This window comes from Lutra lutra, chromosome 5, assembly GCF_902655055.1.
Source record: "Lutra lutra chromosome 5, mLutLut1.2, whole genome shotgun sequence".
Taxonomy (NCBI): domain Eukaryota; kingdom Metazoa; phylum Chordata; class Mammalia; order Carnivora; family Mustelidae; genus Lutra; species Lutra lutra.
Genome location: NC_062282.1, coordinates 64,960,291 through 64,973,048, shown reverse-complemented (window position 1 = coordinate 64,973,048; position 12,758 = coordinate 64,960,291). Strand labels below are relative to the sequence as shown.

At 53.0% G+C, this 12,758-nt stretch overlaps 1 protein-coding gene across 4 annotated transcripts in view; it reads right to left on the bottom strand.

The window, feature by feature from the left end:
- Nucleotides 1-12,758, bottom strand: part of HRH2 (histamine receptor H2) — a 55,441-nt gene that overhangs the window by 25,540 nt on the left and 17,143 nt on the right. For 2 of the 4 annotated variants that reach the window (XM_047730271.1, XM_047730270.1), the window contains exons 2-3: nt 8,498-8,617; nt 6,451-8,025 (exon numbers count right to left, since the gene is read on the bottom strand). In XM_047730271.1, coding sequence (XP_047586227.1) covers nt 6,451-7,526 — 1,076 coding nt within the window. In that variant the 5' untranslated portion in view covers nt 7,527-8,025; nt 8,498-8,617. Of the gene's footprint in view, nt 1-4,572; nt 4,772-6,266; nt 6,359-6,450; nt 8,026-8,497; nt 8,618-12,758 lie in introns of those variants that run through there. The other 2 variants (XM_047730269.1, XM_047730273.1) reach the window with 2 other exon arrangements.

Here is a 12,758-nt window from a genome sequence, read left to right as displayed (position 1 = left end):
CGCATTTCTATACAGTAATAATGAAGTAGCAGAAAGAAAAATTAAGAAATCAGTCTCTTTAGGGGCACCTGGGTGGCTCCGTCAGTTAAGCATCCGACTCTTGGTTTCAGCTCAGGTCATGATCTCATGGGTGGTGAGATGGATCCCCGAGCTGGGCTCCGTGCTCACTGTGGTGTCTGCTTGGGATTCTCTGCCTCTCCCTCTTCCCCTCCCCGCACTTGCATGGACTCTCTCTCCTCTCTCTCTTAAATAAATAAATAAAATCTTCTAAAAAAGTAAACAAAGCAATCTAACAACTGCCTCAAAAAGAACAAAATACCTAGGAATAAATTTAAGCAAGATGATGAAAGATCTGCACCCTGAAAACTATAAAACACTGACAAAAGAAAGTAAAGAAGACACAAATAAATGGAAAGATAGTCCATGCTCATGGATAGATAGAATTAATATTGTTAAAATGTCCATACTACCTTAGGCAAGGTACAGATGCAATGCAATCTGTAACAGAATTCCAGTGGCTTTTTTCACAGAACTAGAAGAAAGAATCCTCAAATTTGTATGGAACCACAAGACTTTCTCTAACCAAAGCCATCTTGAGGAAGAAAACAAGGCTGGAGGTATGACACTCCCTGATTTCAAACTACACTGCTAAGCTATAGCAATCAAAATAGTATGGCATTGGCATAAAAATAGACACATAGATCAATGGATCCAGAATAGAGAGCCCAGAAATAAACCCACACCAACCCCTAAGCAGTGGTGGGGCGGGACTCATACTGGGGCTCCCTAGTTCCACTCTGGAAACAGGAGAACACCCCAAGAGCCTTGTGCTGTAATGGCCAGGCACAGAGGGAAGAGGTGACAAAGCAGCCAGTGGGATTCCAGAGTGCAGTGGGGCTGCCAAGACCCTTTGTTGGGTGTGAGCTCCAGCCACCTTTGCAAAGAGCACCATGAAGGCCATTAAGAGAGGTTGGAACCAGTGTGGCAAAAGGTTAGACTACTTTAGAACCCGGATGATACAGGAGAACAAATCTGGGCTCTTAGCGGGGTAGGCTATGGGGAACTTCCTGCCTGAGCAGCACTCCTTCTTAGGAAATGTGTGTGCTGGGCTCCAGGGCTCATCTGCAGAGCCTGGGCTTGGAGCAGCCAATGACGTCAGGCCCATACTCCCCTGTGCCCCCAACCTCTGGCCAGACCAACTGTGGAGCCCTAAAGGCCAGCATCAGGTTGTCAGAACTGTGGACCCCCACCCTACTCGGAAGCTCAGTTTCTGTGTCCTTGCCCAAGTCACCTCCCCTGTCTGGGCTGGTGAGTAATATAGCCAGGGGAAGGGGCTGCACTCCTGTTCGGGAAGCGGCCTCTTCCCTCTCCAAGTCCTATTCAGAGCCTGCGGTTGGAGCCCTGACCCAACACCACTATCTGGAGGGAAACCCACTGTGACATCTGAATTAGAAAAGGGAACCAGGGATTTCTGAGCTCCTGCCAGTTGCTGGAACTTCCCTCATTGGGTTTTGGTTTCCTGATCTCTGAAGTAGAGGCAGTATTACGTACTTCTTAGGGCTTTTGGGGAACTAAAACTAGATATTCACTTATGCATTCACTCAACAGGGTTAGCGTGCCTATCCTGTTAACAGCACAGGCACGGGCTTGCCTTTGGGGAGAGTACCCCGCTGGGGGAGGATGCAGGCCTGAAACACAGAGAATGCATCAAGGGGAATTAGACAGTCTGGGCTGAGGCAAGGGGACCTCCTTCCTGGGAGGTCAGGATTAGAACTTGGGTGTTTTATTCCGAGAGCATCAGGAGGGACAGCGCATGGTCCCACTTCCATGTGGAAACCCGCTCTCTAGCTGCAGAAGGCAGGAGAGCAGATAGAAGGGGTCGGGTGGACCCCTGCCATGGGACCTCTTGGTGGGGAACGCTGGCTGGAGGGGTGGGGCCACCTTGCCTGTTCTCCCAGGGTCTTTCCAGAACTCTGGCTCCAGCCTCCACTCGCTCTGCAGGAATGAGGAAGTGCCACGCCCACGAGAGGCTGCTGATACTTCAGGCGCTTGTGAATATTATCTCCCTGCCCTGGGAGATTACCCAGAGCAAGCCAGCGGGTGGGAAAAGGACCCAAGGGCCCTGGCATGGGTCCAAGTACTGGGTCTATCTCCAGCCCCTCCTGAGCTTATGTTGGGCCTCGGATAGATCACCTGCTTCCCAGTGATCGTAGTTCCCTCACCTGGTGTCGATGGGACTACCACCGAGTCTGGACTCCATTTAAGTCCAGACAGTGGAGTCCAGACTGTGTTTTACTATAGAAAGACCCCAAGCTTTAGGGTCAGACAGGCTTGGGCTGGAATCCTTGCTTTGCCACGTTTGAGGCTATGTGGTCCGAGGCTGGCCAAACTTTGCTTCTGGAAGCCTGCAGCTGACTTGGGGCCCACACTTTGGGAACCACTGCCCTAGACTATCATCCCTCAGGGAGGAGAGCCTCTGATCTGCTCACCGCTACGCCCCCAGCAGGGCTGGGCATACAGCAAATCCTTACTGGGTGCTTGGGGATCCTGGGCTCTGGGTGGTCTGTTTTGGCTGTGACAGAAGTGGGTGGAGGGTGGGTGTGGGACGGGGGATGTTGGCAAGAAACAGATCAGGAGGAGGGTAGGGCTTCTAACGACAAGAGGCGCTGGGACTTGGGGTCGCTGAACACGGTCCCCAGAGATGTCCACATTCTCATTGCTAGAATCTGAGCACATTTTCTTCTTTGGCATAAAAAGGAGTCAGTAGATCTGGTTATGTTCAGGAAAGTGCGATGGGGAGGTGATCCTGGATCCTGGATTATCCTGGTGGTCCCTAAATATAGTGACAAGAGCCCTTCTAAGAGAGTGGATGGAGATTTGACTATGGATGGGACACAGTCAAAGGAAATAAGAGGGGCAAGATGTGAGAGAGGGCTCACGAGCCAAGGGGAGCAGGCGGCCCCGGGAGCTGGGAAAGGCACGGAAATGGAGTCTCCCCTGAGGCCCCAGAGCGACGAGCGCTGCCAGCAGCTTGATCTGACTACTGACCTCCCAGACTGTGAGAGAATCTGTCTGCCTTGTTTTCGGCCACCAAAGACTACAGCAGCCCTAGGAAATGAACACAGACCCATATCCAGCAGGAGCAGTGGAGGTCACTGAGCCGAGCCCAGGCGGGTGCACTGCTGGACACGTGCCAAGGGCCACACTCCCTCCTGGAGTCTCCCCTTGGCTGGCGCCACCTCGCCCCTGACTGGGCCCCACCCTGCCCCAAGGGCAGGTCCAGTTAGGCCCTCAGACTTCTGTACTCCGAGCACACCTCCACCATCCCCCGCCCCTGTCCTCCCCTGACCCCAGCAGTGATAAGGGCCTGCGGTCAGGTCAAGGCTGAGTTTTGTCCCCAGCCGGAAAGCAGAAAGGACACGGCTATCGGTCATCAGGGAAGCTGGGAGACAACCTTACAGAGGGCCACTTGATGACCTGGCAGTCTCAGTGTGAAAATCAATCTCTGGCTTTCGTGGCCTCCTTCAGCCCTCCCAGGCCCCCATCTGTCCAACTGATTCACCTCCCTGTTCTGCCCAACCCCTCTGCTCACTGTCTCCAGGGCCTGGAGGGCAGAGCACAGCCACGGCCACCCAGAGCATGTGTGTCCTGGTTCTGTGGCTGCTGTGTGTGACCCAGGCGGGCACAGCCTCTCGGCTGACCTCAGCCTTACAGCCCCCTCCCAGGGTGGCTGTGAAGACCGGAAGAAGAGGTGTTCATTCCTGGTCCACAGTGTGCCCAGCACCCAGGGGACAGCCAGTCGGGGGGAGGGGCTGCTCTTTCTCTTGTTGCTCAGAACATGGCTTCAGCTGACTCCCTAGCTTGCGTCACTTGGGCAATTTACTTATCTTTTCTGAGCCTCAGTTTCCCCATCTGTGAAGTGGAGATTAAACAAGCATAGGGTTGTGGGGAAAGTGAAATGAGGTCACAAGTCCAAAGGGTCCAGAGCCACCCTGGATGACAAAGGTCTTTCCCGTCTGCCTTTAAGGCTCAGCTGGGAGGTCTGCTCCCAGGGCTGGGCTCCCTGGGTCCCACACAGCCTCCTCTGGGCCCCCAGCACACGGGGCTTCAATCCTTGGGATGTGCTGCATGGAGCTGCAGCTAGGTGGCGAGACGGATGCGTGGGGTGGGGGGGAGCTTGCTTTGTTTCCCTTTGCACTCTTAGCACCCAGCACAAGGGTGGGGATGGGAGGCCCACAGAGGGACTGTACATGGAAACAATGGCAAACATGTACAGTGAGCCCCTAGTGGGTGTCCGAGGAGCGCTGGCTGGTATTGCTAAGTGCTTATTGAACGTAGTTCCCTACAGATTAGGGGTGAAGGTAGCCTCTCCACCAGGGGGTTGCACAGGTGAGAGCAGTGGGGAAGCGCCAGACATGACTAGGCTGAATCGTGTCAACGGCCTTCAACGGGGTCTACTCCCTGTGCTTTGTTCTTTGTTTGCTTCATGATCTAACTTAGCTTCGTGCTCGAAGCTGCTTCCTGAATGAGGGAGGTAATGGGAAACGACATGGTCAGAGGGGGCCTTACCCATCAGGGCCGGATGTGGAAGGCTCCAGATCTCCATTTTGGAGAGACATTGCTGGGTGGTTTGGAGGATGGATTTGAGAGGGAGAGTCTCAAGGTTAGGAGGCTGGAGGCAGGAGCAATGAGGCTTGTTCCAGAAGGCTGGCAGTGGAGGGGTGGAGGGCCCGGGACCCAAGTCTATGGCAGGACACTCCACACCTGGCTGCTGCAAGGACCAGAGGGGACATGAGGCCCAGGGGTCTGGCTGGACAGTTTTGCTCCCACAATGCTCCACAGGAACCAGAACTCAGAGGGTGTGGGGCTGTGGCATCCGTCCAGGCTTTTCTCACAGCTGATGCTCAGTTACTGAGAGGAGACAAGTGTCCCACTGGGGCTGTAGAGCCTGGGCAACAGGCAACCCAGGGAGACGAGCAGGGCAGGCTGATGAGGACAGACCCCACACTCTATGAGATGAGGAAACAGAAGCCCCATGGACAGGCGGGGACTGGCTCACACCACGGAGGGTGGGAGAACTAAGAGCTGAGAGTGGGGTTATGCAGCTGACTTTCCACGCCTGTGCATCAGAACAAATCACCCAAAATGTCATTTCTGCATCCCCGGAGCTCAGCACAGTTCCCAGCACATGGTGGGAAGTTGAGAAATGTTTGTAAATGAATGGATGGACAAATGGACGGGACAGACGGATGGATGGATGGATGGGTGGGTGGGTGGATGGGGGCACACTACCTGCATTTGGGGAGGCAAAGTCACTGTCTGTGGGAAGAGTAAGGAAAGCAACATTTGCTGAGCACTGCTGCATGCCAGGCGTTCCACCAGCACCCTTATGCCCAGCCATCTCTGCAGCTAGAGTGCCCGCAGACTGGGCAGTGTCCTCTCCAGGCTGTGGGCGACCTTCCTCGGAGCCACTCAGGTCTCTGGTGGGCTTTCCCTTAATGCCCGGTGTTGGCTTTGCCACCAATGCATGCATCTACATCTCATTCCCATCCTGTTTCTCTTTTCAGCCTGGATACCTCTTGGGGGTAGAATCCTCGGGCTTCCTCTCTCTTGCATCTCCTGTACTGCAAACATCCAATGATCACCAAGCCTATTTTTCTTAACAGTCTCCTAGATTTTTCTCTAGTCCTTTCTCTCTCTCATGGGTCAGGGCACATTCCCCTTCACTGATGGCTCCGTCTCCTCCTTCTGGTCCACGTCTTTACAGGGGAACCAGAGCTCTCTTTCCAAAGCACAGAGCTGCCTGGCTTACCCCCCACCCTTGCTTCTAATCCTTCCATCTTCCCTAAGACCAATGGTACAAGGTCCAAGGCCCTAGCCTCACTTGCAAGGCTCTGCTTTCCCGGTCAGGCCAGCCCCCTTTCTCCTCTGACCCGAGCAGCTCTGGCGGAAGAGCGGGTACCTCATAGGTGCTCAGCTAACGTGGACCAGGCTGGGTTTGTGGTCACTCCCCAGGCGGCGACGTTAGTGCCTCGCCATTTCAGGGCTGTCCCGGAGAGCTTGGGTGAACACCTCAGCCGACTAACCAAGTGGCAGAGCTGGGCCTCGAACTCAGGACTCCCGACTGTAAAGACAACGTCACTAGGAATAAAGGGCCCATAAGTTCTGGAGTCAGGGTTCTCTGTCCAGGTCCCTGCTGTGTGGCCCTGGCCACATGCTCTGAGATTTAATGTGGTCCCTTAAAAAACAGAAGTCAAAGCTTCTACCTTGAGATGGGGAGGCCATTGGGAGGATGGAACAACATGAGGTTTGCAGAGAGCTCACAAAGACTTCCCAGCACAGAATGTTCAACCAGCATCTGCGAAACAACCACCACCTTCACGGTTGTCATCGCTGGGGACCCCCGCCCCGGGCACTTGTCCCGCACCCACACACCCTCAGGGCAGTTACCTGTCTGTGGCTCCCCGTGGGGCTGTGACCTCTGTCCCACTCCACACCTGGAGCCTCAGGGGCTTCTCTTCCTGCCGCACAACTTCTTGGCTTTGACTCCTGGCCAGCTGAGAGCTGCCAAACCTCCGGCTGGTCTCCGGGACCCCGTGGCCCGCAGACCTGCAGCGGAACAGCTGCTGGTATGCCGTGCGGAAGTCTCTGTTCAGCGTGGCATACAGGATAGGGTTCAGCGCTGAGTTGGCATAGCCCAGCCACAGAACAACGGCTTCAATGGCCTCGTTGATGGCATCATCCCCTATCAGCCCCCGGTAAACAAACACGGTAAAGTAGGGAAACCAGCAGATGATGAAGGCTCCCATCACGGCAGCCAGTGTCACTGTGGCTTTGTGCTCCCCGACGGTGGCCACCTTCCAGGAGCCCATGTGATGGATCCGCTTGGCCTGATCCCGGGCGATCTTGAAGATGCGGTAGTAGGTGACACACATGACCAGCAGCGGCAGGTAGAAGGTGACCAGCCCATCCACTAAGCCGTACACCAAGTTGACCTGCACTTTGCACTTGGGGATGGTGTGATTGAAACTGTTGTTCTTATTCTCGCTGTTCCACCCCAGATGGATGGACAGGAAGGACAGGGTGATGGAGATGACCCAAATTAAGACAAGAGAGACAGCAACCCGGACGGGGGTGACCAGCACGGGGTAGCGCAGGGGGTCCGTGACTGCACAGTACCGGTCGAGGCTGATCATGAAGAGGTTGAGGATGGAGGCCGTGCAGAGCATCACGTCCAAGCTGGTGTAGATATTGCAGAAGACCTTGCCAAAGCTCCACTGGCAGGAGAGCTGGTAGAAGGCCGAGAAGGGCAGCACCAGGAGGCCGAGGAGCAGATCGGTGATAGCCAAAGACACAATGAAGCAGTTGGTCAGACTGCGGAGCCGGCGGGTCAGGCCCACAGCCAGGCAGACCACCACGTTGCCGGCAATGGTGATGAGGATGAGGACGGTGAGGACCACGCTGACAGTGATCCTGCATGGGGGAGAGTCCAGACAAAAGGAGGAGGCTGTGCCGTTAGGTACCATCCTGGGACCCTCCAGCTCCGTCCTCCGCCCACGGCCCCTGGACACTTCTCGCCCACCTTCCCAGTGCGTCAGTTACGTCAACCGCTGGGCTCTAGGCTCCCAATGGAGCCCAAAGAAAATGTCCGGACGTGGGGAGGTGACAATGACTGCCCCAATACTGTTCTTCTAGAAATAAATAAAGCAGTCTCCTTGGAGGTATTGGGCACGAGTACGGACGAAGAAGAGCAAAAGGAGAAAGTTTCTGGTTCAAATTCCAGTCCTCAAATCACTGCCTGCAGACCCAGCTTCTTCCAGGGACTGGAGCAGGTCTCTACTCTCCAGGATCTGCATAGAGACGGAGGCACTGGAGCCTGTATCTGGAGGTGGCTTTGGTTTTATGCGGGAGGGATCAGGTTGAGGTGTGGCCGCATCCTTTTCCATAGCTGGTGGACGTTCCCGCCCACGCGCCAGAGGTTAAGGGGAGCCGCATCTGCCTCTTAGGACCACTGGTGAACAGGAGCTGAAAATGCAAGCATCAAGCGTTGAACACTTTGAAACCAGACCAACAGCATGACCAGTTCGAGAGGAATCCTGCTAGACCCTGACCTCGCTATGAAACACCAGGAGGCACAGGGCCAATCTGGATACCTCTCCTTAGGAGGGACTGAGGCAACCAGGATACACGAGGGAGGAGAGAGGGAGCCAGGATGCAAGGGGCTGGACCACTGTGCTACTCTGCGAGATACGGTTGGAGGGGTGGGACTATATACAGGAGAAAGAAAGAACCAGACACAGATTCTAAACACAGGAATAGGGGCTGCGTCTGCTTGTTCACTGCTGGTTCCCAGTGCCTGACCCTACAGGCAGGCATTAAGCGTCTGATGGATAAATGATCAAAGGAGTGAATAAATAAGCAAATGCAATGAATTTGCTCTGTTAAGGCACTGAGAACAGTGTCTGATGCTGTTGGTTTTCACAAAACGTCATCATACCGTAAAGCAGGAGCCGGCCAACTTTCCCAGGAGAGAGCCAGGTAGCAAATGTTTTCAGCTTTGCATCCCCCAAGGTCTCGGCTGGAATTACTCAGCTCTGTCATCATCGCCCGAAAGCACCTACCATGGAGAGACAACGTGCCAATGAATGAGTGTGTCTGTGCTCCCATGAGACTTTACTATGGACCCTGAAATTTGAATTTCACATAGTTTTCACGTGTCGCAAAATAGGATGCGTCTTTTGATTTTTTCCAACTCTTTAAAACCATTTGCAAACTCTTTAAAAATGTAAAAGCCATTCTTAGCTCATGAGCTGCCCAAAACCAGGCAGAGGGCCAGATTTAGTCTGCTGTCATAGTTTGCCAACGGCACCCCCTGCCCACACCTGCTCCAAACATCGCTCTCAATCTTCCTTTTCTTATTTAGCAGCGCGTGTGGCCGGTCAGCCTGTGCAGAACTGACTTGATCTCTCCAGTGGCTGCCTGGCAGCCCATGGGGTGGCTGGCCACCGTTGATCCCATTTTGCCTCTATCACAAGTATTTTGGTATTTTCTGGCTCCTTCCTCTCTTCTTCCCTCCCTCCCATCCTCTCAGCCCTCCCTGCTTTCCTTCCAGCTATCCCAGTGCAAACCTCACTTCAACAGAAAGGCTGCACACACAATACTTCTTGTCAAGTCCCAGAAGATCCCCTTCTCCTGGTGAAATTCTATGATTCCAATGGACGAAACACAGAGGTCCTGCTGATTCCCTCTCATGCAAGCTGATCCTGGTTTTCCAGAGAGCAGCTCGCAGGCCATCTACTGGGATCTGGGAACCTGCAGAAATCAGGATGACGGTGGAATCCCTCTCAGAGGCAAGCTAATCGCCATGTGACACGAATTAAACCTCTCTGAGGCTCTGGCCTGGAGCGGTTTTGCAACCTGAATACGAGAAGCATCATTTAATCATAACCACTGCGTTGGGACAAGGATCACGGCTCCTGGTCACCTTCTGCCGCTCCAGCTGGTTCAGCCACCAGGCTTTGCAAGCCGGGCCTCTGGGTATTATTTTTAGAAGATCTTTTCATTACATAAATAACGCAAGCAGCATGGCTCTCCCTGGCACATTTAATTAACTGTGGAGGAGATAGCAGCGAGGCTATTTTTTTGAGAATCCCTATTTCTGATAACAAATTTATTCCCAAGTTTCTTAACAGCCAGGTGTAGGTATTTTGGCCCTGGACCAATATTTTAGTTAATGTTTGGGATTTTCAAATCTGAAGGAAGCAGCCTCTCGCATAATTCAAAATCTATCCTCCCCTGCCTTCTTTCTTTCTCTTCCTTCCCTCTGTTCTTTTTGGCCAGTGTTTCTTTCAGAACTTAACACATGACAAATGTTGTTCTAGGTGCTGGGGGCACAAGGATGAACAGAGCAGTGGCGGTCCCTTTTTCATGGAATCTCAAAGAATCACTTCTGTCGTGTTTCTATTTTATAGCCCAGGTCCTGGAGTTTTCCGGTGACCTATCGTGAAGGCAGGAATTTTCGAATGGAGCTTCATTCCACCCTGTACCTTGTGGGTAGAGTGACTGCCCCAGAGGTCACAGCCCTACAAGAAGATCACGGTCACTGTTTTCATCATCACAGATAACACAAAAACACTTTCTCGAACTTCCCTTCCAAAATTCCAGAGCCATGACATGCTTATTGCGGTAAACCCAGTATCCTGAGGGATATGGGAAAGGATGACTGTTTGGGCTGTCACACATGCCCAGGAGGTGACTGGTGCTGATGGTTTTGTGTGACGGAGGCCTTCCCTTCTTGCTCTGGGCTTCTCTGTGTACACAGGCACACACACTCTCCACATTACCGAGCAACTCTATTTCCCTAATTCCTTTATTGTATAAAGACACCCCTCTAGGTCACTTAGACCTCACTCCTTCTTTTGAGAACCTGTGCTGTGGCCACACAGCCTCTACCGGGCTAAATGTATGAAGGACATCTGTGACAGCAGGTGTGCAAGCAGCAAAAAAGCAAAAACCCATCAGAGTGTCCAACAGTAGGGGATGGCTTGAGAGATCATGGTGAATCCTTACTGTGGGATCGCCCTGGGCATGGTGAGATCACATATTAAAAGAAATATCATTTTATCCTCACAATAACCCATGAGTGAGGGAAATCATTGCCCCATTTAAGTCTGAAAGAGTGAAGCTCAGAGGGGCCAAGTGATGTCACAGGACTAGTAAGTGGCCAGAAAGCCTGGATTCAAATTCAGCTCACATCCCGTCAGCCTGCCTTAATGCCTGTGCTCAATCAGACGTCACCCCATCCTTCCAGCTGGATCTCATCAAACATCCCTGTACTTGTCCCCTAACTTCGCCATTCAGTTAACCCAGCCTTTCCCCAAACCTATTACACCTTCTTAATCCTGCCTTTGCTGTCTCCCTCACCTGCAGCCTCGCTCTTCCCTGTGTTCACTTCAACTACTCTCCTTTCAAGGTCCTGCTCAAGCACCTCGATCTCCCTAGAGCCTTCCCAAATGCCTGGAAGCAGAAGCATTCTCCCCTGTGCTTTGTACCGAGTTATGCTTTGGTACCTGCTGCCTTGCAGTGTTAATATGGCTCCCAGGGTTAATTTGCCTACCTGCAAGGCCTGGATCTTGCCCACCTCTCTCCACCACCCCCCCATCCACCCATCTACACATCCACCACCCATCTATCTGTCTGTCCATCCACCCATCCATCCATCCATCCATCCACCCACCCATCCAATGATCCATCCATCCATCTACCCATCCATCCACCCATCTACCCACTCACCCATCTGTCCAACCACCCAGCCATCCATCCCTCCATCCATCCACCCACTCATCCACCCATCCCCACCCATCCATCCATCCACACACCCATCCATCAATCCACCCAGCCAACATTTTCTGTTGTCTATATAACACAGAGAAATACAGAGTACATGAAGTGCGAGCGTGTGTGTGTGTGTGTGTGTGTGTGTGTTTGTGCATGTGTGGTTTCCCCACCTTGGAAATATGTGGGTATTCACCTTGGGATTCAAAGGGTCTGGTTAGTATCTGAACGAATACGTGAAAATGGGCCTATATCCCCCAGCATCTTATGGTGAACATTTTCACACACAAAAAGTTGAAAAAACAACACAATATACAATAGATCTTATCCAACTGTCCATGAAGATTAGATAATTGACTGTTCACCTCTCATTCTGTGTGAAAAATCACATGAAACTCATTAAGACAGTCTTCAGCCCCTTCCTCCCCCATCTTGTAGGCTGATGGTGTGTCTCACAGCTGCCCGTGTCCCACTGCTTCGTCTTCTCATCTCTGTCTTAAGAGCCTTTCAAAATGCACCTTCTGGAGAATTGGCTCAGGGCCGCAGTACTCCCCGCTGCCCCCTGGGGAGGCTTCTGACCTTTACCTGCCATCAGCCCCTCGCAGATGCAGCCAGAACAAAGAGTGGGGCCCAGTTCAGAGTCTGCTTCATGGGGAGGCCATGCTGGCCAATTAGCCCTCAGGAGCAGCCCCAGCCCAGCGTGATAAGTGCACTCACTGCACTCTCTGATGTGCTTGAAACCCGCCATGCTGGGCTCTGTGCGGGGGAGGGCTGATCCGCTTTCCGTTACCAGCTTCAGTTGGCCTCTAAGTTTAGATCCTTGATGTGGCATTCAAGGTTCTTCATGACCCGGTTCTGTCTCCTCTCTTTCGTCTCAGCTCCTGCCTACCATGTGCACTTCCATGTCCTGGGACAACACTTTGGGAAACATAGCACTGGGGACATTTCATTCCTTTGGTTTTGAAAGTGCCAGGCCCATTCTGACTCTGTGCCTTTGCCTATGCTGTTCCACCTGCCTAGAATGCCCCTCTTCCCTTCTCCTCTGCTATCTCAGCCAGGAAAGCTCCTAGAGGTACTCGCTCCATCCTCTCACTTCTGCCCCCAAGTTGCACCCACTTCTAGTCCAGGCTTGGGCTTTCTAGGGTGCGCTAGGTAGAACCCTGGGTGTTTAGTGCCCCCAAGAAAACTCTCCTCCTGAGCGGGTGGGAGGTCCTTGGTGATTTGTCATCAGAATATGTCTCCCTAGGAACTGAGTTGTAGTAGCTGGGGTCCAGAATATCATTTCCCTCCTCACTCCTCCCATGCAGCATAAAGAACATGGGGGCTTGGAGGGTTGAGCGTAGCCTCACTGGCACTGGTGCAGCCCAGAGGCAAACCCAGGCCTGTCTCGTGCCTCTACTTCCCTCTCACTGTTCCTCGCAGAC